The sequence below is a fragment of the Giraffa tippelskirchi genome, chromosome 8 (assembly GCF_054371585.1).
Source record: "Giraffa tippelskirchi isolate mGirTip1 chromosome 8, T2T-mGirTip1v1.2.pri, whole genome shotgun sequence".
NCBI lineage: Eukaryota > Metazoa > Chordata > Mammalia > Artiodactyla > Giraffidae > Giraffa > Giraffa tippelskirchi.
Window position 1 is genome coordinate 90,750,426 of NC_137282.1, and position 25,948 is coordinate 90,776,373.

At 36.0% G+C, this 25,948-nt stretch overlaps 1 protein-coding gene across 3 annotated transcripts in view; it reads left to right on the top strand.

Moving 5' to 3' along the window:
- Nucleotides 1-25,948, top strand: part of PARP8 (poly(ADP-ribose) polymerase family member 8) — a 200,278-nt gene that overhangs the window by 164,348 nt on the left and 9,982 nt on the right. For all 3 annotated transcript variants that reach the window (XM_081521336.1, XM_081521337.1, XM_081521335.1), the window contains exons 16-26: nt 19-111; nt 6,593-6,718; nt 7,973-8,038; nt 10,484-10,551; nt 12,224-12,272; nt 13,360-13,472; nt 13,707-13,779; nt 15,221-15,290; nt 18,542-18,615; nt 19,886-19,955; nt 20,813-20,897. In XM_081521336.1, the coding sequence (XP_081377462.1) occupies nt 19-111; nt 6,593-6,718; nt 7,973-8,038; nt 10,484-10,551; nt 12,224-12,272; nt 13,360-13,472; nt 13,707-13,779; nt 15,221-15,290; nt 18,542-18,615; nt 19,886-19,955; nt 20,813-20,897 (887 nt within the window). The remainder of the gene's footprint in view (nt 1-18; nt 112-6,592; nt 6,719-7,972; nt 8,039-10,483; nt 10,552-12,223; nt 12,273-13,359; nt 13,473-13,706; nt 13,780-15,220; nt 15,291-18,541; nt 18,616-19,885; nt 19,956-20,812; nt 20,898-25,948) is intronic.

The window sequence follows — 25,948 nt, forward strand, 5'->3', positions numbered from 1 at the left end:
TTCCCTTTTCTTTTGTAGCCTACAGTGTGTGAACGAGAACTGTGTGTATTTGCTTTTCAAACCCTGGGAGTAATGAATGAAGCTGCTGATGAAATAGCAACAGGAGCTCAGGTACTAATACATGATACTAATTATTTTATATTTTGATTTGAAAACATGATTTATTCTGCCCTTCTTTAGGGGCAAATTTTTGATAGTTTCTTGATACATTGAAACAGCAAACAGGCATTTGATATTTTTAGATAGACATTGCAGTTTGCCAACTTTATCTAATGTGTTTTGTCATTTTACAGTTGGCATGACAAGCAGTTAAACCAACTTTAATTGTTTGAAAAATAATTGCATTTCTTTTTTATATGGTGAAACTTAGATACTGAAACCCTTGCACTTGCATTATGTAAAATTTATTTGTAAAGTTACAGTGCCATAAAATGGAAGCCAATTTATTTTTAAAACTTAAGTGAAAAGATAATGGGCAGAACATGTAATAAAAAGAGAGCATTCAGTTTTGCCACAGCAGTGTTCATAACATCGGAAGAAAAATACAAAACAAAGGAAAAACTTGGAAGCGGAGCACTGTCCCGTCTTTCTGTAAAGGAAAAAAAAAAGCAGTTGTAAAGATGCCAAAATGTATTACATCATGCGGTTTCATTAAAATTTCAACTAGTTTTTGTTCATTTATTGAACATGACTGAAATACTAATAGATGAGAAAAATTCCAAAAATCAAAAAATAGTGAATGTTAATTAAGGGAGGCTAGACCAACCAAATGCAAAACCGTATTATGTAATCCTGTAGTATTTTAACAAAATACATTACTGGCAAGGAAGGTACTGACTAGAAAGTCTGGTAATCCCCATGATTGTTCATGTTTTAAATGCATTTTTTATAGATTAAAGGAGGTATCACATCATGTCATAAAATAAAAATAGTTTAGTGTAATGGAAACAACTGACTTGCAACATGGGAGGGGGGGAAACACTTTTAGGTCTTTACACTTGTGTGCAAAATCAAATTCCGAAAGACTTACACTTTAAAAGTTTAAGTATTACTTTATAAGTGTTTAAAAGTATTATATCTCAACTGGAGAAGAGTCAAATTAAGCATGTACAGCTTATGTAGGGCATCCGGTTCATGCATTTATGCATTTATAAGAAATCATACAGAAAAAAGCAACAGATCTGAGTCCATACATATTTTACATCTTTTATTTGAAAAAATAGTGAGCACTGAGATCTAATTATGAAAAAGTGTATTTTGCTACTAACTTAATTACATGGAAGCTCATAAAAATTGAGAGGAAAAACATGAATATAATTACAAATTAATACAGGAAATGAATGCACAATTCACAAATATGAACCTGTAGTTAGTAAAGAGACATGAGAAATTATTTACCTTCACTAAAAATCAAAGGAAGCTAAATGTAAGAGAATTTTAAAAAATTCACAAAGATGGATGGGAAGAATGATCATACAAGAGACATGGTCATCATTGCAGTAAATATAAAATACCTGCTGTGTAACAGGTGATACACTAGACTAAGATGAAGCAGTTAACACAGACAGCCCAGGCCTCATGGACTTATACTCCCTTAACCTAATTATTTCACTGATGAGCTAAACTGAGATGCAAACACTTGATGAAATTTTAAGGGCAGTATTTGTGATATAATGAGTTACAAATGAAAATGATGCAAGCAGTAGAACATTGACCAGTTGTGATATGGAAAAAATGATTCCATGATTAAAATAAACTTTCAAAATCCAGCTTAATATTACCTTTGCATCCAATGTGTGCAAATTTGCATACTAAAAGCTCTAAGAATCTCTAAAACTGAAGAAAATTTCTAGCCTATACTTAGAGGGTTTCTCAAATGTATCTGACTGTGGTGAGTCTTTTTTTTTAATGTAAAAGGTTTTCTCATCTCTTGAAAACTAATATTGTTCAAAAAAGAAAAGATACTTTAATATATGCTATTTATAGCTATGGAAAAATAAACTTTACACAGGTATATGTGAATATACATACACAAATACATGTATTTTCATATGGATATATATGTATGTTTGTATGTATATGTATATATGTATAATTATTTGAGTAGTATGGTTAACATTTAAGCATTTTACTGGATATAAATTGTCTCTCACACAGTTTAAGCAGGGAAGAAAGTAAAGCCTAGAAATAAGACATAATTGATTAGAAGGAAAATTAACCTCTTAACGGTAGGCTAAGTTGATAGAATAATAGGTGCTTTTTCCCCCTCTTATTATAGTTACATGTCTAAAAATAATGTATCTTAAAGTGAAATTACATTTGGATTATGTAATTATAGTAACAAAGCACAAGTTTTCACTTAGATCAATTTAATGATTCAGCTCCAAAGATCAGTACCCCCAAAAAAAAATTTAGAGAATTTAGTGATTCTACTCGAATGCCAATGCAGAATATTCTTTTAACCTCTTTAAAGATATACCCCAGTATTCTGGCTGTAATCGTAGAGATTATGTGTAAATGGATTCTTTTTCTAAATAGCACTGTATCTCTGTAGTCTTGTTTCATCAGCTGACTCTTGAATTTTTCATGGGGCTCTGAGGAGCTCTGGAGGTTGCACGAACATCCCTTAGAGGGATGTGCAGGAGACTGGTCTGGGATGACAGTGTGTCAACAGCTGGGACTCCAAGCCTCCAAATACTGCTTTAACCAGAAGGCAGCTTCATTTTATTTTATTTCTTTTATGTACTGGGGCTCTTACATACAATTTTCTTAAAAAACAAAAAAAGAATTACTATTGAAATGCTTGAAAGCCAGTGGTCTACAATTTTAAATTCACCTCTTCTCCAAAAAAACACATTATTTTATTCCATGGAAAAGTTATCATATGCAAACATAATACAAATTCAAAAACTAGTATAAGCCTTTCTTTGTGCCAGGATTCCAAATCTGACTACTGTAATAGATAAACTATTAATATGGTATACTTTTATTTCTAACTCACACAACAGTCTGGTTAGAATGTTTGTTGGGTAGCTCTCATCATTGAAGGGAAATGGATTCAGTCCACCATGTGGGTCTGCTGTGTTTTCAACATGTGGTGTATAGTAGAGGGGAAGAGAGGAAAGGAGCACTGTCTGTCCATCAGCTCAGCCCCTTTCCGCTTACTGTCCGTGGGTTAAGATCAGTCATGTGGTCTGATGTAGACAAAAAGGGTAGAAATATTGCTTGCAGAGCAGTTGCTTCCAAGCAGTAGTTAGTTTAGGATGTATTAACAAAAATATTCTATTAGTTAAATTCTCTACCCCTACATCTACTATTTTCATTATAATTTACTTTGAAGTTATTGGCAAAACAGTGCAGTTATTCGGGTAGTTTTGATTTGAAGCTTTTGGCTCAAGGTGTTTAATTAAAATATTTGATTTGAAAGGGGAACATTTATCAGGCTATTATTATATCCATTTTTGCCTTTTTTATTGTTGTAAAAAAGACATAACATAAAATTTATTATACTAATCATTTTTAAATGCACAGTTCAGTAGTGTTAAATATATTCACACTGTTGTGAAACAGATTTCTGTAACATTTTCATCTTGCAGAACTGAAACTCTATACCTGTTCAGACACTCCCATTTTCCCCTACCCCCATCCCTGGTAACCACCATTCTTTCTGTTTCTGTGAATCTAATTACTTTAGATGCTTCATGATTGTAGTCAACGGTATCTGACTTTTTGTGACTGGCTTATTCGCTTAGCATAATGTCCTCAAGTTTCGTCCATTTTGTAAGAGGTGACTGACTTTTCCTTCTTTAGGCTAAATAATATTCCATTATATGTGTCTATAGCATTCTGTTTATCCATTCATCCATCAATGGATATTTTGGTTGTTTTCATCTCTTGTCTATTATGTATAATGGCTGCTGTAAACATGGGTATACAAACATCTCTTAAAGATGTTTTCATTTTAATTCTTTTGGAAATGTACCCAGAAGTGGGATAATCACTTCCATCAGGATCCTTATGAAATTTCTATTTTTAACTTTTTAGAGGAATCTCCAGACTGTTTTCTGTAGTGGTTGCACCATTTTGCAATCCCATCACCCTGCACGAAGGTACCAATTTCTCCATATGCTCACCAACACTTTGTATTTTCTGATTTTCTGATAATAGCCATCCTAATGGTTGTGAGGTGATATCTCATTGTGGTTTTGATTTACATTTCTCTGATGACTAGTGATGTTGAGTATTTTTCATATGCTTTTTGGCCACGTGTATATCTTCTTAAAAGAAATGTTTATTTAGTTCTTTTGCCCATTTTAAAATGAAGGTATATAATTTTTTGTTGGTGAGTTATAGGAGTCCTTTATGTACTTTGAATGTTAACCACTTATCAGATAAATTATTTGCAAATATTTTCTCCCATCCCATGTTGCTTTTTTCACACTCTTGATTGTATCCTTTGATGATAAAAGTTAAGTTTGGTATAATTGTACTGTCAATTTTTGTTTTTGTTGCCCATGTCTTTGGTTTTATGTCTACAAAATCATTGTCAGATCCAATGTCATGAAGCTTTTTCCCTGTCATAAAGTTTTCTTTTTTTTTTTTAAGTTTTCTTATAGAAATTTTATAGTTTAAGATTTTCTGTTTAGATTTTTATTCTACTTTAGTTAATTTTTGTGTGTGGTGTAAAGTAAGGGCCCAGCTTCATTCTCCTGCATGTGTATATGCAGTTTTTTCATCATCATTTGTAGAAAAGACTTTCTTCTCCCCATTGAGTGGTCTTGCTTGGCACCCTTGTCAAAGATTATTTGACCACATACATAAAGGGCATATATTTTTACAAAGCTTCAAATGCATACTATGCCATATAATTTTTTAAGATATTTATAAAATTTTACCAATTCTTGACTCCAAAAGTTTCATAAAAGGCTCTTTTATCTTACTGATGAGTCTTTCTTAGGAATTCTTGCTTGGGTTTTACTTTACTAACAGGCAAGAAAATGCTGAAAACAGTTTGTATATGGGTTAAGGTGCATCTTTCTGGGGTAGAAGTGGTATGGGTATGGGAGAGAAAACAAAAAGGAGGGTTTTATTATATCTTTATTATTTTTTAAAATTGATTATTTATTTTAATTGGAAGCTAATTACTTTCCAATATTGTAGTGGTTTTTGCCATACATTGACATGAATCAGCCATGGGTGTGCATGTGTCCCCCGTCCTGAACCCCCCTCCCACCTCCCTCCCCACCCCATCCCTCAGGGCTGTCCCAGTGCACTGGCTTTGAGTCCCCTGTTTCATGCATCAACCTTGGACTGGTGTATTGTATCTTTACTATTATACCTGTTGCTTAGAATCCAGTTTGTGTGCTCACACACACATAAATGGAATAATGTGGTAGAAACATATTAGCTGTTTTAGTTTTACCATTTTCTGAGTAAGTCCTAGGGGTATCTATGTCTGTGTACTTTGGGGTGTGTTATTTATAGATCCTATACCTATGGCTTGAGTGTTGCTACTTGTTTTCAGTCACTGGAAATTGTAGATGCTGTGATTGGGTGGATGTGTTTTGTGAGTATACATACAACAAAGCGAGCCCTACTGTCATTAGGTCACAATGCCTCCTCATTAACCACATTTTAAGAATCAAAAATTGTCCTGCTCTTATTATGCATTGTTTAAATACCTGTTTCAAAACTTTCTGGCGATATCTTTCCTTATAAAGATTAAGTCAGCTGCTTCCTTATGAGGTCTCTTGTCATCACACTACAGATGCATGTGTTCTGACGAGCTCTCTCTACTTAGGATTGGTTTTCTTGGTTTGGTTGCTAGAGCAGGTTGTTTTGGAAACTAGGGGAGGGAGCCATGCCCTTAACTGCTGCATAGTACTGCCTCTTAGAAAATTGTGCAGAAGAATCATAGAAGAACATAGGAATAAAATCATCTTATTTAACAAGCCAAAGCTCTTTAATGGCCTTTGTCAGAGGAGAGCAGGACGAAGTGAGATGTCAGGATATTTATTTTTCTTGGAGTGGGTCGGACTTGTCTGTAGTTTACTTCACCCAGAATGGTTTCTTCCTAGATAGTCACACGTCTTCCTATCCCACTCCGTTCAGGTGTCACCACATTTCCTAGCCACTCTGAAGGAGTCCCCTCTACTGCCTTGGTCTCGAAAGCCTTCTTTATTTTTTATAGCTTCTAACACTGCCAGGAACTGTCTTTAAACATATATTTGTTAAACTGTTTTTTCAACACACTTTCTCCATTGAAATGTGAATTCCACAAGAGCAAGGGCCTATCTTGTGCACTGTCTTGCCATAGAGCCTACAACAGTGTTAGCGCATTGTATGTGTTCATGACAAAGACATATTAGAGACAGAAATATTAAAGATGTGAGTGGTTGGAAGCAACACATATTAATTACTTTAAATTAATAGTCAAGCTTGGTCAAACTTAGTCTAAAGCCACAAATTAAAGATTTCAGAGATTAATAGCTATCTTGAGTCTTTCCAATTAATTACCTTGAGAGGGAGAAACAATGGCAAAACTCTTGATAAAACCTGAAGGGTAGTAACTATCTTATGTATGTATTTCAAGGTGGTAGATCTACTAGTATCCATGTGTAGGTCTGCATTGGAATCTCCTAGAAAAGTTGTCATTTTCGAGCCATATCCTTCTGTGGTAGATCCTAATGATCCTCAGATGCTGGCCTTCAACCCCAGGGTAAGTAATTACCCCTACACAGCACCCGTTTCCTGTAATAATAATTGAGACTTCAGTCTCACTAGCTTTCTTCTTTCTTAGCTAAATTACTGTCTCATCAAATCCACGACCTGTCATGAACTCTATATCTGTTTAGCAAATGTGATTCTTTTCCACAAATTTGATTTGCTTCCACCTTGTCTTTCATCTATGCTGTTACTTCTCTCCTTTTCTCCTTTAAAACCATTTTCCTAACTTCACTGTCATGAAACTAGACCCATTTAATTCCCTCAAATGCTGATCTTTACTCATTCCAACTCCATAGAAGGTAGGTAAATAGCTATAATCAATTGGTTTATAATGGTCGATATGACTTTTAATTTCATTACATATTTTTTTGAGATTATAACATAGGTAGTCTCATTTTAAGGATCATGGGTAAGGGGACAAATTTTCCCTTTTCTTTCGTATTTTTATTTCACCCTCTCTTGCCTTCCCCCCTCTCCCTCCCTAGTTATCTGAAGGTTACTAAAAGTTTAATTACTATTGTTGATCAACTGTCATTTCTTGAGACACCAATTTCATAAATATTCATGGAGGTTAGGCAGAATTCTTCTGAAATAACACAATTTTCAAGTTGCATGAGAGACAAAATTGCTTCAGTTTCTGTTATTACTCATCTTGAAATCATTTTATGGAAACAATGACTGTATAAAATTTCCTTGGAAAAACTTTCCTTCTTTCATAAATGGTAATAGTGCACATATTTACAATATGCTTAAAAATAAATTATCAGTTGAGCATATGATGTCATTTACACACTTACTAGTCACACTCTTTTGGTAACAACCTTCTAATCAAAAGAAAATAAAAGCAAGGTGAAATTATAAGATTTAAAGTGGATTTTCGTGTTTCAGAAGGATCCCGTGCTTACTTTATTCATTGTGGCTTAACTTTTTAGTAGTGAAAACAAAAATCAGGAGCCTAATATCTTCTTTGTACTTAGAGTTTTTCCCCTGTAAGCTGAACGTGGTTTTATGTACTGATACTTACACTAATACTGGCATTGTTTTCTTTTTTCTTCCCTCTGACTCAGTTATAAATGCTATGTCCTTGAGCCATCTTATTAAAGTCTTCCTTTTTATGTACACAACACAGTCATTGCTTTCAAATTGACCCTGATGGAAAATTCAGGTACAGAAATAATATGTTTGTCTAGTGATGTGCAGACTTGCAAAGGCTTGTAGTGAATACTATTTTTCCCCCTTCAAACAGAAGAAGAACTATGATCGAGTAATGAAAGCGTTGGATAGTATAACTTCTATCAGAGAAATGACACAAGTAAGTATATCATCTTGTGGTCTTACATAGTTCAGTTTTGCTTGAGTGAAATGATATTTTTAAAATATCAGTACTGACCATGCAGTAAAATGAAGACTTTTCTATTATATGAGAGTATAATTAAAATCATAAAAAATTTAAAATTGGTTTGTACTAGGATGTTTTAATGAAATCACATCAGTGTTTTGGCATGCTACCACTGTGACTTTGGAGGTTAATTGCATAATTATAATCCTAACTCTCTGTTCTCAGACTCAGATGAGAATTTGTTGGAATATCTTAAGGCAAAAGTTAAATCTGGTACTCTCTTCCTAGACTGTCAGTTTTAATTATTGATAGTAATTTCAAAACATCATTTTAATGTTAAAATAAAAACAAATATTCTGTCAAATATAAATTGCACATAAATATTTTAGAGTATTTATACAGAATCTCAAAACAACTTTGGAAGACACCAGACTCCTTGAGAGCTTATATTTTTGGCCATTAGGGAGGCTTTGGTGGAAGAGTTTGATGAGCAAGGATCTGGGTTTATTATGAAAGTCTAATATGTCACTGGGCTATAGTCCAACACTTGGAAAAGCATATCTTATTGAATTATTGAGGCCTTTCTGCTGCCAAAGATTTGGAGAAAGGTTTGGGGCTCATCATTATAAGTAGAAATTAATAACCTGTAATTGACAACAACACACATTGTGGGTTCAGTTTGCATATGGTGCTTTCAAGGCTTGCATTGCCCTAGAGGCCCTTGCAGGTTTATAACAAGTGTTACTCTCAGTCATTGCCTTTCTCTGGGGAGGGAACAGTGATTTCTCCAGTCTTGGGGCCCATAAAGCTTCTTTGCCACACCGCCTCTCCCCACCATCACATCTACTCCATTTGCAGATGTCCTGACAAAGTACATTTTTATATTCCCAAATTTGACTCTTGATTCTTGTGATACTTATTTATGAAGTCAAATATTCACTCATTCAACAAATAGTAGGTGTCAGACAATGGTAAATAAGAAATCTTTTAATTCACAAGTTATATTATTTGCTTAAAAACCATCATTCTTTCTAGTGGTTTTTCTATGCCCTTTCTACATTATCTGAATTCCTTTTCAAACAAATATGTATTATTTGTATAAGGAAAAGAAAACAATCAAAGCATTTCCACTGAGGGGGAAGAAAGAACCTACTGCAGTACCTTACCCATGATTATACATTTTTAGTCACCAAAGACTTTGGTACCATAGATCCAGATCATTCTTGGTTTTAAGAATAGCTGCAGACTCTGTCTCTGGGATCAGCTCTGTGCCAAGAATTGCCTCCTTTATTCTGGGTCATGTGTAACCTATTTTAATAGGAGGCAATGGAGATGACTGAGTGTCAGCTTGGGAGGTTGGAGGCCCACATGGTATAATTCCCTCATCAGTGACATGGCTTGTGACCTTGGGCAAGTTGCTTGATTGCTTCATGCCTCAGTTTCTTCTCTGCTGAGATGGTAAAGAGTAATGCTGCATCCTCCTCCAGCGTACATAAGGATGTTCCATCCTCCTCCTCATAAGGATGCTGCTAGGTTTTATTGCATCAGATGCTTTAAACCTCTCCAAATAAATATAACATTATACTGTCCTATTTTCTAGAATGTACTGCCCTATAGATGAGACCTAAATTGCCACAAACAGATTGCCTTTTGTTCTATGAAAAGGTTAATGGTCTGGGTGAATTCCAGCAATACTTTTAAAAGAAGGAGTTGTCTTCTTATGTAAATCTTGTCCAGATTTTTCATGGAGTGATCTACCCAGTGTCAGTACCCTCAGATATGAGCATGATTATAGCTGTTACAAGTTTTGCTTTAATGTTAGTTAAAAGTTAAAAATGTCAAAGAGAGACCATACACTTGTAAAGGTGGCAAGACAGATTTAATGAAGTACTGCAGTGGAGGAGAGAGATTGGCAGTGTGAGCTGAGGTCACCTTTGAGTAAAACAAGGTGACCAAGGTTTCTAAGGTGAAAGTAAAGAGGGAACAAAAAGGGGCTACAGAGAAGTGAAATAAGGGTCTTTGGGAAACTGGAAAATTTCACAGGAGATAAGTAGACAATTACTGAATGGTTAGCAGTGTGGGTTGGTACCTTTTGTGTTTTGGCAGCATTGGATTTTCTTGAGCAAAGATTCAGCAGGAGTCCAGGGACTTGGCCCAGTGCATGGGAGCCAGGTTAAATTTTGATTTAAGCCTCTTATCCAAATGTTCTGGCAAGCCTTTGTGCAGCATGGAAAGTCAGAGTTCGTGTCATCTTGGGGAGAAACAACTAGGGTAATGGTCGTTGTTGATCATGTCACAAGCACAAGTCTTCATGTTTAACTGGATTAGACATACCTGTTCAAGGTGATTTTCCTTGTGCAAAAAAAAAGTAAAATAATTTAAGAAAAATCAAGGAGCATGATGACTTTTTTTTTCCAGGCACCATATCTGGAAATCAAGAAGCAGATGGATAAACAAGACCCCCTTGCTCATCCCTTACTGCAATGGTATAAAATTTAATTTGCCTCTTAATGAAAACAGCATCATTTTCTGTTGCCTGCTTTAAGGCAAGGGGGTGGAGACCTGCAATGCTACAGTTCCTCAATCCTATGAGGACTGTTGATTTTACACTCCAAGAGTCCTTAATGACTTTCACTTTAATTAAAACTTGTACATCACGAGGGGAAGAAAATGCTGTCATATGCAATACACGGATCTACTGTGTGGTTGACTCTATAGATTTTAAAAATTTGACTGTGTTACATGGTGAAGCCATTTTGGCTCATTTAATTTTCTAGTTAACTAAGTGATCCAACTGTTTCAAACACTTACTGAAAATCTTTCTTAAATGTATATTTTGTATAATTTACTCCCATAACAAAGATAGTATAAATTTTATAAACTCTTCTTTTGATGACTACAGAGGATGTTCTGTTTCAGAGACAGTCTGGTGAGGGCCACAGCATTAGCTCAGCCTGTATACTAGAAGAAGAGTCAGACTAAGAATAGTTAAGAAGTGGGTTGAGCACTCATCTGGCTCTACAACACTTACTTCAAGTAATTTGCCCTCTGATTTCTCATCTGCGAAAAGAAAACAATAGTATCTACTCACCGTATGTTTGAGGGTTTTAGGTACGTCTCTGAAATCACTGACAACTAAAGCCTGTGGGATTCATCATGATTATCATGCAATAAGACAAATGTGAAGACTATACAAGATTGATCTGAATGAGTGCTTATTCTATGCTACAGCCAGGAAGCTTTTAAAAAAATATGTAAAGATCAGGAAAGGAGAAAGACTCTGACTACTCATGATCATTAGTTAACTTTCACTTACACAGAACCTTACAAAACATATTAAATTTATTCTAGTAAAATCATGACAAAAGTTAGGTTTTACAAGTCTTTCTTCTTTGTACCTTTCATAATCTATTATTAAAATTCTGATGAGTAAAATAACACATAGTTGTTTCTTTTTTAGCCTTTCAGATTCTCACTCTGAGTCATATTCAGAATGAAGACAAACATCTCAAACATCCAATCTTTCTTTTTTTCCCTAAAGTCAGCTTGATTTTTCACTTTTACTTATTTGTGATCATTTCCTTGAACTTGTTGGTCATTCTTCTTTCAAGCAGACGGAAATTTACCAACATGTTTTACAATTTGTTTAGTTATGATTTTCTATGCTGACAAGTATAAAGCAATTAGTTCTTTCAAATACCTAAAGTTTTGATTTTTTTCAACTTCATTGTCTTACATGCAGTTAATAACATTTTGTATGTAAACCACTGTATGTATCAGTTCAAAGATGCTCAAATATTTATAGAAAGGAAAAAAATCTCCGTGAAAACTCATGCTTAGTTAGACATTGTAGAGAAGAGCAGAGAAAGCAGATTGTGATTCAAGTTCTAACCTTAGATTGTGGTTATTAAAAGTTATATCTCTTAGGTTTTAAAGAGCTACTTCTGTGTTTTCTCAGATTAAAATGTTATCTTTTTTTATTACATCAGCTCTTGAAATTGTTTCAGGAAGTGAAGCAGAATAATGTAATTGGATAAAATTATTACTCAATTTATGTCACAGCAAAAATAAGTTTTAATCACTTACCAACTGAGGAAAAAAACTTTAAATATATGTGGTATATATTTGTGACTGATGGATTATTTTAATTAATTTCAGGGTTATTTCAAGTAATAGGTCACATATTGTGAAACTGCCAGTTAACAGGGTAAGTTGTTTCCTCACATATACATGCAGAAACGGGAAGGCTACTTATTGGTTGAGATTCTTTTAGGCAGCCTCTCCAGGAAATTGAAGGAAACTCAGGCTAAGCCTAATTCTTTGAAATGACCATCTGTGCCCCAGTTCCAAGTTTTTCCAAGAAACCAAATTCAATTTCAGGCTGCTGCCCTGAGCTTTTAAGTAACCGAGTCAATATGAAATCATCTAGTTATCCCACATGTGATAGAAAGAACATTATCTAGAGATTGCGTACTTTTTATCATTGTCAGTTTAATGTTGGCACAGCTTCACTTTTCTATATCAGAGGAGATACTGACTCCAGATATCTTACTTAATGGGCCTAATGTGCTTACAAAATTAAAAAAAAAAAGCTAATGCAATATTATTTCAGTTCTGGCCATCACCCAGGAGCAGTGTCTAAAATCTCAGGTCTGCCGTCTCTGAATCTCTAAACTATGAGATTCCTATATGTTAGATTCCTATATAAGTACATATAATCTTAGGTAGAAGAACAGCAGTTAGAAGTTTGTGTCAAGCAGTGTGTTAAGCAGCTAATTCAAACTTTTTTTCTATGAACAAAGGGGAAAACTATAATTTGAGTGTTGGCAATTTCTGATTTTACAAATATATGCAAATAAAGCATAATGATGATAATTTTTGCGATTTTAAAATCTTGAACTAACTTTTCTGCTTAGCAAACTCAGATATTTCCCCAATCAAATAGCTTGTGGATACTTAGGGAATTCAATAATAAAAGTCTCAAGAAGAAATGTAATTAGGAAGGCAGATCTGCTTGAATGTGATTACATAGCATATTCCAAAGCTAAATATAAATGACTTTGGATTGTCTGTCTCCTATTCCTTTCCCGTTAGCCAAAAGAATTATCCTTCATATCAGCAATTCCATGTGATTTATCACTTATGCAGGGGTTTTGTTAAATGAATGATCCTGTTAATATAAATATTATAGTTTGAAAATAGATAATTCTTAAACCAGTAACGTTTGAATTTGTCATCAGCCTGTTATACATTAAATTTGACATGTTTTCCTGTGCCCTTGTTTTAAATGGCAGCAACTGAAGTTCATGCACACACCCCATCAGTTCCTTCTTCTCAGCAGTCCACCAGCCAAAGAATCCAATTTTAGAGCTGCTAAAAAACTCTTCGGAAGCACCTTTGCATTTCAGTGAGTATGGCTTACTGTTGAGGGGTGTGAGTTCCCCGCCCAGTCTTCTGTAAATGTGTGGGGAGGAAAGCATCCTCTTTTAGTAGTTGGCTGTTAGCATAGGACAGTTACTACATGAAACTTGACTAGGAAACTCAGAGCTATGAGAAGGCACCATGGCTTGTTATATTGCGACCCCATTAAAACGTCATTGACTTCTGATTTTGCTTTTCATTCTCTTTCCCTGTGTTTTAGTGGCTCACACATTGAAAACTGGCACTCCATCCTGAGGAATGGTCTGGTGGTTGCTTCTAATACACGACTGCAGGTACATTTTCTGAATGCTTTGACGCGATCCCATGATTCTTCAGTATGGGAGTTCAGTAAGCAGTCCTGGTGTTACGTTTTTACTCGCAAAAGAGTGAAGCACGTGTGCTTTAAAAAATCACATTGACTTTCTAATGGACATATATAATTTTCACAAAGTCAAGCAGAATTGATCTATACACAACATAGGGATGAAAAGAAAAAAAAAATTGAGTTTCCCTATGAGAAACAGTAAAATCACTTTAAACTTAATTAGAAAAAAAAACAAAAACCTGATGCTGGGAAAGATTGAGGGTAGGAGGAAAAGGGGGAGACAGCGGATAAGATGGTTGGATAGCATCACCAACTCAATGGGCGTGAGTTTCAGCAAACTCTGGGAGATAATGAAGGACAGGGAAGCCTGCCGTGCTGCAGGCCATTGGGTCGCAAAGAGTCGGACACAACTTAGCGACTAAACAACGACAAGAAAAAGATGGTCCCAAAAAAGGTAAAACCTTATAGGAATTCTCTCTGCTAATCCAACACACATTTCTTGAGCACTATCTCACTGTGAATACTTGAACAGAAGAAAAGATGGGGCTAAGAATAAACAAAGTGGAGATTGGACACCAAAGAGCCATCAGCTATCTGCCTTTCAAGCTCCAGGGCAGCAAGTGAGCAGGATATAGTGGGTGTGGTCCTCATCTTTATGCCCTTCATCTCCAGCATTCCACCTCACTCATTTTTATCTGATGATGTAAGGAGGTCGGGAAATGAGATCCTCAACCCAGTTACCAGTGCAAAATTACAAACTCTGATGACAGTTGGGATGATACAATTAAACGTCCATAAATACAAATTGATTGAATTAATATTTGGTGCACAATAAAAAGGGTATGACAACATGGACATGGAAGTAATATTAAAGAATTTTAATTGTTCTGAGTAGGAGACTACTCAGAGTTTCAGTTAATAAAGCACTCTGTAACTTGAAAAATTTGAAGGAGAAGCATGGGGTGACAGTGTTGTATCATGAAAATCTGAGTAGGATATTTTCTTGAACACAAATAGGTGAGTCCTAATCAACCTTCTGTCACATATGTTTCAGCCTGTTTTATTTTCAGTGTTTTAGAGCCATTAACGTACTACTCCAGTACATTATACTAAATGACTCTCTGTCATCATAGGATGGAAAATCTTTTCTAAGGATTTTTTTTCTTGGCTGTTATTTTCCATATATCAATGCATTCTTAATTTTAAGGACAAAGATATTAGTGCTGTTTTTAAATTCCGAATAGACCTTGGAATAAGGGCTTTAACATTTTCTAAGAGCTAAGTGTTCCAGCATGAGACGATAAAGTAGTAACTTGTGAAGTAATTAACTTGATGAAGTAATACTTGTGAAGTATTAACATTCAAAACCGTGAACTGACCGCTTTCTCTCCTACCTCTTTCCGTTTTAGCTCCATGGTGCAATGTATGGAAGTGGAATCTATCTTAGTCCAATGTCAAGCATATCATTTGGTTACTCAGGTAAGTTTGTATTCCATCTCTAACCTCAAACTTATTAGGGTTTTGCTGTTGTTGTTGTATATTCCAGGTGGTGGTGGTTTAGTCACTAAGTCGTCTCCGACTCTTGCAACCCAGGGACTGTAGCCTGCCAGGGTCCTCTGTTCATGAGATTCTCCAGGCAAGAATACTGGAGTGGGTTGCCATTTCCTTCTCCATTTCCTTCTCTTTAACCGAGGAATCAAACCCAGGTCTCCTGCATTGCAGGCAAACTCTTTACCAACTGAGCTATACAACCATTTTATCAAATGAACAAAGCTTATTTGATGTATCTGTATAAAATTCATTTGATAAATGTCAGAAATAAAAACAAAGCTCACATGCCAAGATTTATAGTATTTCCCCTAGTGTATAACATGGAATATATGTTTTGTTAATTTCAAAAATTGACAAATTTTAATGTTACTTTTAATTTTCAGTCATTTCTATTTTTATTCCATCTACACGAAACATTGATAATATAGTATGTACAAAGTATTATGGAGAGCACTGTAAAGTTTATATATAAATTAATCCACTATCATTAAATGTAATTCTGTACCATGCCAGCTTCTTACCTTTGGATCATTATGTTGTTGTTCAGTTGCTCAGTCATGTCCAACTCTTTGCGACCCCATGGACTGCAGCACGCCAGGCTTCCCTGTCTCTCACTGTCTCCTGGAGTTTGCTCAAATTCATGTCCATTGAATTGGATTGTATTATTATATATCCCATAAAAAAGTTTTAAATGGTATGGAAAACTTAGGTTTAGAAAGACACCCTCAAAACCGTACTTCTTGTTGACAATTTGTTGTTAATATTTTGGTGAGATTGTTTTAATTTTGGAATAAATTGAAAGCATGTGCTAAGGAGGAGCCTTGTGAATTCAAAACATGGAAAGAATGATTACCAAATTGTTAGCATCTGTAATCTTTAGGTAGTAAAAATTTGGGGTGTTTTTCCTTTGCAATATTTCTTTGGAATATTTCAATTTGATGAGGTGTTTTTTTTTTTTAGAACAAAAATGTATTGTTTAAATATAAAGTAATTATGTTCTTTGTTATGAAATTGAAACTACACAGAATGGTATAAAATAACAGATGAAAATTTTTCCTCCTTTCCTGCAGTCTCAGTGTTTAGTGCATTTCCCTTTAGACTTTTAAATGCTTTTATGTTTGGCATTCTGTATACCTGCATATACATAGTTGGTTTTGCTTATGTGCTTGTGTGTGTGTGTGTGTGTGTGTGTGGTTACATGATTCCATTAAACAACTTCAGGAGATGTTGCTCATGTGGTGCCTGTATGGTAAGTCTTAAGATCCTCATGTTATAGGAAAGGAGACTTAGAGAGGTCTAATAACTAGGGGAGCATTAACCAGGCTCACCTTGCTGATTCCTTTGCCCAAGTTCATACTCTTTCAGCCACAGCATCTGATTTCTCAGAGTTCCATCCTGACCTTTTCCAGAGTGCATGTCCTAAGAGGACATGTATGCCTGTTAGGACTCAGCCTCAAAACTCACGTGATGCCACTTCCCATATACAGATACCGGTCAGAGCAGTCACAAGGCCCTCCAGATTCAAGGACTGGGGAATTAGACTCCATTTCCTGATGAAAGAGCAGCGAAGTCACATAGTCGAAAAGCATATTGTTGAGAAATATTGTTGCAGTGATCTTTGAAAATACAGTATGCCCAAATAACACTAGGAAAATAAATATCAGAAGAATAAGATAGTATAGGAAAGAAAATAACATAGTTCAGTGGAGAAGATGATTCAAATCAGTTTAAGTCAGACTCTAAATCTTACTAAACCAGAAAACAATAAAAAAAGTAATATAAAACCAGTTTTAATAAATAAATGCAACCCCAGCATAGATAAGAAAAACACAACAAATCACCAAGTGCTGAGATTTTGCTGCTTCATATCCTGGTGTACAGACTCTTTAGATGGGTTCATGAAAGGTTTGTGGGGGATACAAATGAATGTGAAATTTGTATGAATGTACATCTCTCTGGAAAGGGGATCCATAGCTTTCATCCAATTCTTCAAGTGTCCTTGATCTGAAAAGAAAAAATAAGAACCTCTACCATAAGTTCAAGTACCTTCATACTTGATTTTGAAGGCTGCAGATATAGGAGGTAGAGAGCAGACCAGTGTCTGCATATAATAGCCTCTGCCTTTCCCTCAGATAGGGCTTCCCTGGTGACTCAGACGGTAAAGAATCTGCCTGCACTGCAGGAGACCTGAGTTCCATCCCTAGGTTGGGAAGATCCCCTAGAGAAGGGAATGGCTACCCACTCCAGTATTCTTGCCTGGAGAATCCCATGGACAGAGGAGCCTGGAGAGCTACAGTCCATGGGGTTGCAAAGAATCAAACATGACTGAGCGACTAACACACTTTCACTTCCCTCAGAACTGCCTCTGAAACCTTAGGCCTATTTCTCAACTTGACTCCACCTACTTCTGCATCTTTGGGGGAATGTCTGCCTTAGAAAATGCTTACATCACACCATTTACCATTTGGCCTGTAGACTTTACTCATTTTCATTAAGCCTTTTATTGAAACAGTAACAAACAGGCGTCTCAACTCCAGGATAGTATATGAGCATATTTTTTAAAGTAGAGCTACAAATCTACCTATTCTAAACAGATAGGAATTTTATTTCTGTTTTGTCTGAAATATTTCACAGTAAAAAAGCCATGCAGTTAACAGAGTCTGGTAAGATTTGTGAGTATCAGAGACAAAAGGACTTAGTTCTCCTTTATTAGGAAGAATAGTAAATTCTGTAGGTACTGAGCATATATCAGCAACTCATGAAATTGTAGTATTAATATTTTTTTTAAATTGTTCCTGTTTCCCACCCCTTATCTATTTTCTCATCACCAGATGATAAAAATCAAAGTTTGGTCCTAAAAGCCTTTTAAAATCAAGTTTTAAAAATTTTCTGATTATATCAACTTTATGCAAGAGGTAATCCTATCCTTCTTTTCAACACAAAGAAAAACAAACTGTATTTTCCACTTTGTAACTTGACCAGAACTTCCAAACCCGCTGACTTTCCACCCTCCTTGCTCAGGGCACAGTGGCTGCTCCTTTAGGAGCCCTTTGTGACCGTCTGTGGCTTGATGCTGTCAAGCCTTTGCCTAAAGTGGAACTTGGCAGTGTAGATGGATTGTATTTTGAGCTGCATCATATAGCTTTGTCCCTAAATGATTACTTTGCTAATGTTTTTAGGGATGAACAAGAAGCAGAAGGTGTCAGCCAAGGATGAGCCGGCTTCAAGCAGTAAAAACAGCAACGCATCGCAGGTATTGTAGCAGCTTGGGTGACTGTGTCTGATGGGTGAACTCTAGCACCCTTAGCCAGCAAGATTTTGATAAATAATCAGGCTTTTTAAATCTGCATAATTATTTTAGGCATTACTCATACAGAAACAAAATTCGCCCTAAAATATAATCACCCAAATGCCTTTATTCAATCAATATGCAGCAAATATTTATTGAGCTTCTACTAAAATGCTGGACATCTCTTAGTCATTGAGCTGTAGTGATAATCTACAATAGGCAAATCCTCTTGAAACCTGCATTCTACTGAGTGGGTATAAATAAATTAAATATGGGACTTCCTGGTGGTCCAGTGGCTAGGACTTTACCTTCCAATGCAGGGGTTAAGGGTTCAGTCCCTGGTCAGGGAACTAAGATCTCACATACCTATGGACCAGAAAACCAAAGCATAAAGCAGAAGTAATAGTGTAACAGATTCAATAAATACTTTTAAAATGGTCCACATCCAGGAAAACTTTAATAAATTAATTAAATGTTTATTTTAGTAGAATGTTAGATGGTGGTAAAGCTTCTGGATAAAAATCAGGGAAAAGGGATGCTGAATGCTATGGACTGAAGATGGAACTAGAATGAATGTTAAATGGGATGGTGGGGAAAGAATGCTCAGAGAAGGTTCTAGTTGAGAAGGTTCCAGGCATAGAGACGAGCAAGCACAAATCCCTTGTTGTTTCAGAGAAAGCAAGCATTCTGGACAAATTAAAATCCATCTGATGAATAATGTAACTTCAGATTTTTTTTAAAAAAGAGTGTAGCTAAGCTAATATCAGAAAACAAAAACAAACCCCCAGATTTTCCACATGAGATGTTTCTGAAACCTCTGTGACTTAATGTGTTATAAAAATGGGTTGATTTTGAATAGTTAGGTGATCTATAAAAATTGATTATAATGTTTGAAAAGATAATGCAGCTTTGTTTCCCTCTAAATAGAGATGCTAGACTTCCAGTAAAACTAAATTTGAGCTCTGATTCTGTGTTGTGGGGCTACTGAACTTTAAGTATTTTCAGGTCACTTATTTTGAAAGTGATTTAATTATGATTATGTACGGAAATTAAGTGATGTAACAAATATAGATTGACATTAAGAGAGAACTCAAGGACATTACTGCTAGTTGAGAATGGCCATTTTTTAAAACTCTGGAGCTATCTTAGTGACGATTACTTTTTAATGATGATTCTTTTCACTTGAGTGACTGTTCCATTTTTACTCTAATTTTTAAATTCTTTTGGAATTTAGTCACAGAAGAAAGGACAGCAATCCCAGTTCCTGCAAAGCCGTAACTTAAAATGCATAGCCTTATGTGAAGGTAAGTTGAAAGTTTTATAATCCTCATAGCGTTTATTCACAATCTTACCAGTATTTAAGAATTTAAGTGTGTTTACACAATGCTCATAATGGACTAGTGAAAGCTTTGTTCCTTATGACCATCTCAAAGAACATAGATGGAAAATACAACAGAGATCATAAAGGTTAAAACAAAGAGCAGAACTGGCAAGATTTCAAACAGTGCTATATGTTATTCTTGGCAGCTATCTCAGAAGAGTAATTATCTCTTTCTGATCAAGTATTGTTCATCTCTATTGTTCATCTATACCCCTTCCTCTTTATGTTGGTTTCTGAATGTATAATACCGTGAAAAATCTGAAAGATGAACTGAGCACTGAATAGATAACCCAGGAGGTCTTTCTTGTTTCTACACTGAAATTATTCTTCTTTTCTGAACTTGGGATAGAAAATTGATAGGCGATTTACAATATCATATACTTTCCTTTGTTCTTGCTTTAAAATCTGACTTTGGCTAAAAGTTGATAGTTTCTTCTTCTGTTGGGAGTTTTCGTAACCACTGTTAACTGTCTTTTAGGTTTTTCAACATTTGATAGTTGTAGTGGATGCTAGGTTGCCTTCTACTTAGTTCCCAAGTCAGGACCTGTTTGCCATCATAAGTACAAAGTGATTTCCTTCCTATCGTTACGATAAGTGTGTTCCAAACATAAAATTGCTACTTGGCATTCACTGTTTTTATTTCCTTTTTTTGATAGTCAAATAAGATGAAACATTTTTCATATGTTAATCTGTACATGCATTTTTGCTTTTAGATTTCTAAGAAAAGGGATATAGTAATTTAGAATAAAATAGTTCTTTAATTTTCTCTTCCCTTTACAGTGATCACCTCACCTGACCTGCACAAACATGGAGAGATATGGGTCGTCCCAAATACTGATCATGTCTGTACAAGATTCTTTTTTGTGTAAGTGTAAAGGCTTAAAATCCTATGTTACTGTCTTCTCCCTAAATGAGGTAATAGTGACTACACTATTGTTTGGTCATTTAAGCTGCCAAAATATAACAAATATTTTCTTATCAGGGCTTCCCTAGTGGCTCAGATGGTAAGGAATCCGCTTGCAATGCAGGAGACCTGGGTTCGATCTCTGGGTTGGGAAGATCCCCTGGAGGAGGGCATGGCAACCCATTTTAGTATTCTTGCCTGGAGAATCCCCATAGACAGAGGAGCCGGGAAGGCTTACAGTCGATAGGGTTGCAAAGAGTCAGACACGACTGAGCAACTAAGCACAGCACAGCATTTTCTCATCAAGTTATGTTTTTGTTTTATTTTAATAAACTGTAAAAAACAGGGATGTTTAAAAGCCATTAACTTAGAAGATTTGAAGAAAAACATTGTCTCTTTAACCACTGTTTATGTACTGTGTTGTTGTTTAGTTGCTAAGTCTGTCTGACTCTTTTGGGACCCCATGGACTGTCATCTGCCAGGCTCCTCTGTCCCTGGGATTCTCCAGGCAAGAATACTGGAATGGGTTGCCATTTCCTACTCCAGGGGATCTTCCCGACCCAGGGATCAAACCCACATCTCCTGCATTGGCAGGTGGGTTCTTTAGCATTAAGCCACCAAGGAAGGCCCATATGTATGTATACAGGTATATATAAGTGTACATATACATACATACAGATCTTATATGTATCCAGGTAGATATACACATTAGATTACTTACAAAAGTGTGGTTATTGGGAAATCATAGGTCTAGGACAATAACCTGGATCTAGTAGCACCAGAGCTATTATATATCCTCCAGTCCCTAAAGACAAGAGAAAGCAGTTATGAGAACCTGGTAGGAGAGTCATTTCTAGTTCATCATGACTCCATGGAAAGAGTCATGGCCATCAATTCAGGGACGTAGGCAGGGCAGTCCAGGGGGCCCTTGTGGGGTGGAACCAAGCAAAACCTTGATGTTGCCCTCCTGCCAGAGCCCTGCTGGGACACCCTACTGGCCAAACTCTACCAGAAACTAGAAGGCAAGGGAAATTATTGACCCAAGTCCATACAGGTCAGTCTCCTGGAGCAAAAGGCAAGGTAGAGAAGGGTGTCCCATGGCTCTGGAGGCGCCCAGGAAAGCATCTGCTTTTTAAGGTTATAATTCAGATGAAGTTATAGCACAGCACAGGTCTCTTGTGAAAGGCGGTCATTGAATATTTTTTTTTCTTCTTTCTTGCTCATTTTGTTTTTATTCATTGTTAGAAGGTTGACTTTCTAAAAGATACCTCCAATCACAAAGTTTTTCAGTGAGTGTGACCTGGAAATTTTGACGGAATAGTAACTCCAGAGTCCTTTTCTTAGCCTGCCACTAGTTAATCTGTTCCTTTTAGTGTTATATGTGCTAAGTTGCTTCAGTCATGTCCAACTCTTTGAGACCCCATTGACTGTAGCCCTCCAGGCTCCTCTGTCCATGAGATTCTCCAGGCAAGAATATTGGAGTGAGTTTCCATTCCCTTGTCCAGGAGATCTTCTCCACCCAGAGATTGAACTGTGTCTCCTGCATTGTCAGACAGGTTCTTTACCACTAGTGCCACCTGGGAAACCCCATTTAGTGTTACGCTAAAATTAAAATTTGTTGAGCTAAATAAACAACTTTAGATATGGAAGTACTCAGAAGTAGTATTATTTCCTTGCAATTTTACACAAATTATACCTAAACTAAATCAGTAGGGCACATGTGTGGATATTGACTGGAGAGAAGGATTTCTGTATTTCATAAGAAAAAAATGAGGAAAGATCATCTGACGAAAAGAGAAGAAAATACTTTCAGTATCCTCAGATATTTTCCAAATAATACAGAGGGGAAAATTCTATTAAGGTAATGATTTTCATTTCTTTATAAACACAAATGAGATTTCATCCTTCATCCCTCAGGAGAGAAGAGACTAATTAAGGAAAATTGATAAGATTCAAAACACATCGAAAGGAAAATCCATTAACTAATGAATGTACATTCTAATTACAACCATCAGTTTCTTTCTTTATAAAAGATATAATCACAGAGTTCTACTAGTGATGTGCCTCCCTAGTGAGCAGTAACATCTAGGAAAAGAATAAATTGAGGAGAAAAAAATGAGTTTTCACAAATATGCCATAATCAGACAAAAGCACAATTTCTGTTCTTATTTTATTTATTTATTTATTTTACACATTGTGTGATTTCTAGTTAGTAGTTTTTCCTGATGACTAAGATATAAAATAGTGAATTATAATAAATTCCATGCTAATCTGATTTCCAGAATGAAGAGAATAAAAACAGCTGTGTAATATCCTAATCACATTCTTCCCAAGAAGTAAACAATAGCAGAGAATGAGGGGAAAACGGGAAATTGTAGGGATTAGAGCATCAGAAAAAATTTAAAGTAAAATGTAAAGGACAATATCAGATAGGGAAAATGGAAGAATAAGAAGTTTGAAAAAAATTTTGTTGGAAAACTCCAAAAATGAATAAACTTAACCAAATATATATGCTTCAGGCAAAATGTAGTAATTCAGATTTTAAGAACAGGTTCCAGCCAATTTTGAGTGTCTAGGAATTGATGTTAAAGCTTGATCTCGTTACTGATATTGAGACTCATGTGCACAAAGACATCAATGTCAATACATAGAAATTAGGCAGCTGTTTTTAAAGGGCCAGAAGTTGGGCTTAAACAGGGGATGTGAAAACCACATTGTGTTGTAGTCATATACAACAAAAATGTTTATGTCACAGTAAATGGGGATTTTAAAGCTGGAGAGGAAAACTTACTATTGATATTTTCCATAAATGGGAATAAGTAATAAAATCCAAGAGAAGGTAATTGATTGGGTGCATCTAGAGCCATGGGTACTCCATGCTACACTACCCTCATCACTGCCATAGTGAAAGCTTGTAGAGATGGGAGTGTATTTTCTCCCTCAGCTACTCGAGACCAAGGAAACTTTAAGAACTGCCAGGTTTTTGTATCTTTCTATCTGATGTTACTGCTGCTGCTGCTGCTAAGTCACTTCAGTTGTGTCCAACTCTGTGCGACCCCATAGACAACAGCCCACCAGACTCCACCGTCCCTGGGATTCTCCAGGCAAGAACACTGGAGTGGGTTGCCATTTCCTTCTCCAATGCATGAAAGTGAAAAGTGAAAGTGAAGTCGCTCAGTCATGTCCGACTCTTGCGACCCCACGGACTGTAGCCTACCAGGCTCCTCCGTCCATGGGATTTTCCAGGCAAGAGTACTGGAGTGGGGTGCCATTGCCTTCTCCGATCTGATGTTACAACCTACATGTTTAATGCTTCCATGGTTGTTTGATTTAGAGCAGGAAGATTTGCAAATGAACTGTTATTGTATTTTCTCTGTCATATTAATATAAGGCATATATTTTCAAAACATTGCAAGATGTTCAGAAATTTAAGAGCAGAAAGGACCAAATAAAACAGACCATCTGCAGAAAAGAGATGTGGGGTATTTTCAGGCTCTGGAGTGAAGCAGATATCTGTGCTAAATTTCAGAAATTCCTATCTAAATCTACTTTTTAAGGTCTAGCTCAAATACCACCTCTTTCATGAAGTTCCTAATAAAAATTAACCTCTCTTCCTGGTATTCCTACAGCTCAGTGCAGAACTTCCATTTAAATTCAGTTTATTTGTTGTGTCTGACTCTTTCATGAGGCTATGTGTTAACTCTTAAAGGGAAGAACTTCTATTGTTTTTTTTTTTTTTTTCTGCCCTGCATGCCCTTAATCAGCTTGCATGGTATATGATACACAGCTGCTATTCAGTAAATTTTTAATGAACAAAAGGGAGGGGGGGCACAAAAAGGAAAATGTTTTGGAATATGTATGGTTTTTATTTTAGATCAGAGTTTGAAATATATCTTTAAAAAGTAGCTATAAGGGAAGTTTATGAAATAAGAACTGTAGAATGGCTATTTTGAGAAATAAGAGATACATTGCACCATGATTTTGCAAAAAAATACACAGTGTTTGAATGGGAACCTAGCAGGGAGACAGCTTATTTATGAAGTTAGACGACAGGACATTCAGTCATGGCTCAGTGACATAAGCTGTGTGACATCAAACTGATACGATCTGAGAGGTTTGCTTCATCCCCAGTCTGTAATAAATCCAATTTCTCTGTCTCTAACCCAGATCTCTTTCTAAGATGGAAATTGCCACATCACTCCCCTACTTAAAAGTCTTTGATAGCTGCTTCCTGCTTATAAGATGAAGTCCAGTCTCCTTTACAAAGGGAACCAGCTGAGTCCTTGATGCTTTGTTCTTTTTTTCAACACCACTGTGTTGAAGGAGGAAGAGATGCCCAGCTTCATGGCCCATCATTTTCCACTGGCTGCTGTTTCACACCTGGGATGTTACACTGTGCAACCTGACCTGTATGCTGGGATTTCCACACTCCATGCTCTTCTTTCCTTTCTTCATTAAGCTTGGATCCTCTCTTTCATTCTTTTCCCTATTGCTAATCTCTTCAATATTGCCTGTCTAATTCCCACTCCTCTTTTAAATCTTAGTGTATCTCTTCCCTCCTCCTAGAAGCTTTTCTTGATACGTTTGTGCTGCTCCTTTTCGTTACTATATAATACCCTAGATGTGTTTCTATGATTGGATTGTTCTTTTTTATGTATTGTCTCCTCCATTACTACTCTGTATGCCTCTTGAGATTGGGGAATACATAGCTCAGTAGCATAGTGCTTTGCAGATAAGTAGGAATGAATGAAATGCCAATTTTATAACTGCTTGCTGGATATTTCCCTCCCCTCCAAAGTCGACTAATACCCTAAAATCATTATGTACAAAGTGGAGCCTATTATTGCTAAATCCCCTAGCTGCTTTCACAACTTCCTCATCTCTGCAATCACTTCATACATCAAGGAGACTTGGAACCTGAGCTGTAGCTGTAAGTTTCCTTTTCCTTGCTCGCTATTCATCCGTTCCCAAGTACATCTTTTCACAATTTTCTTCTGTAAACACATTTGTTT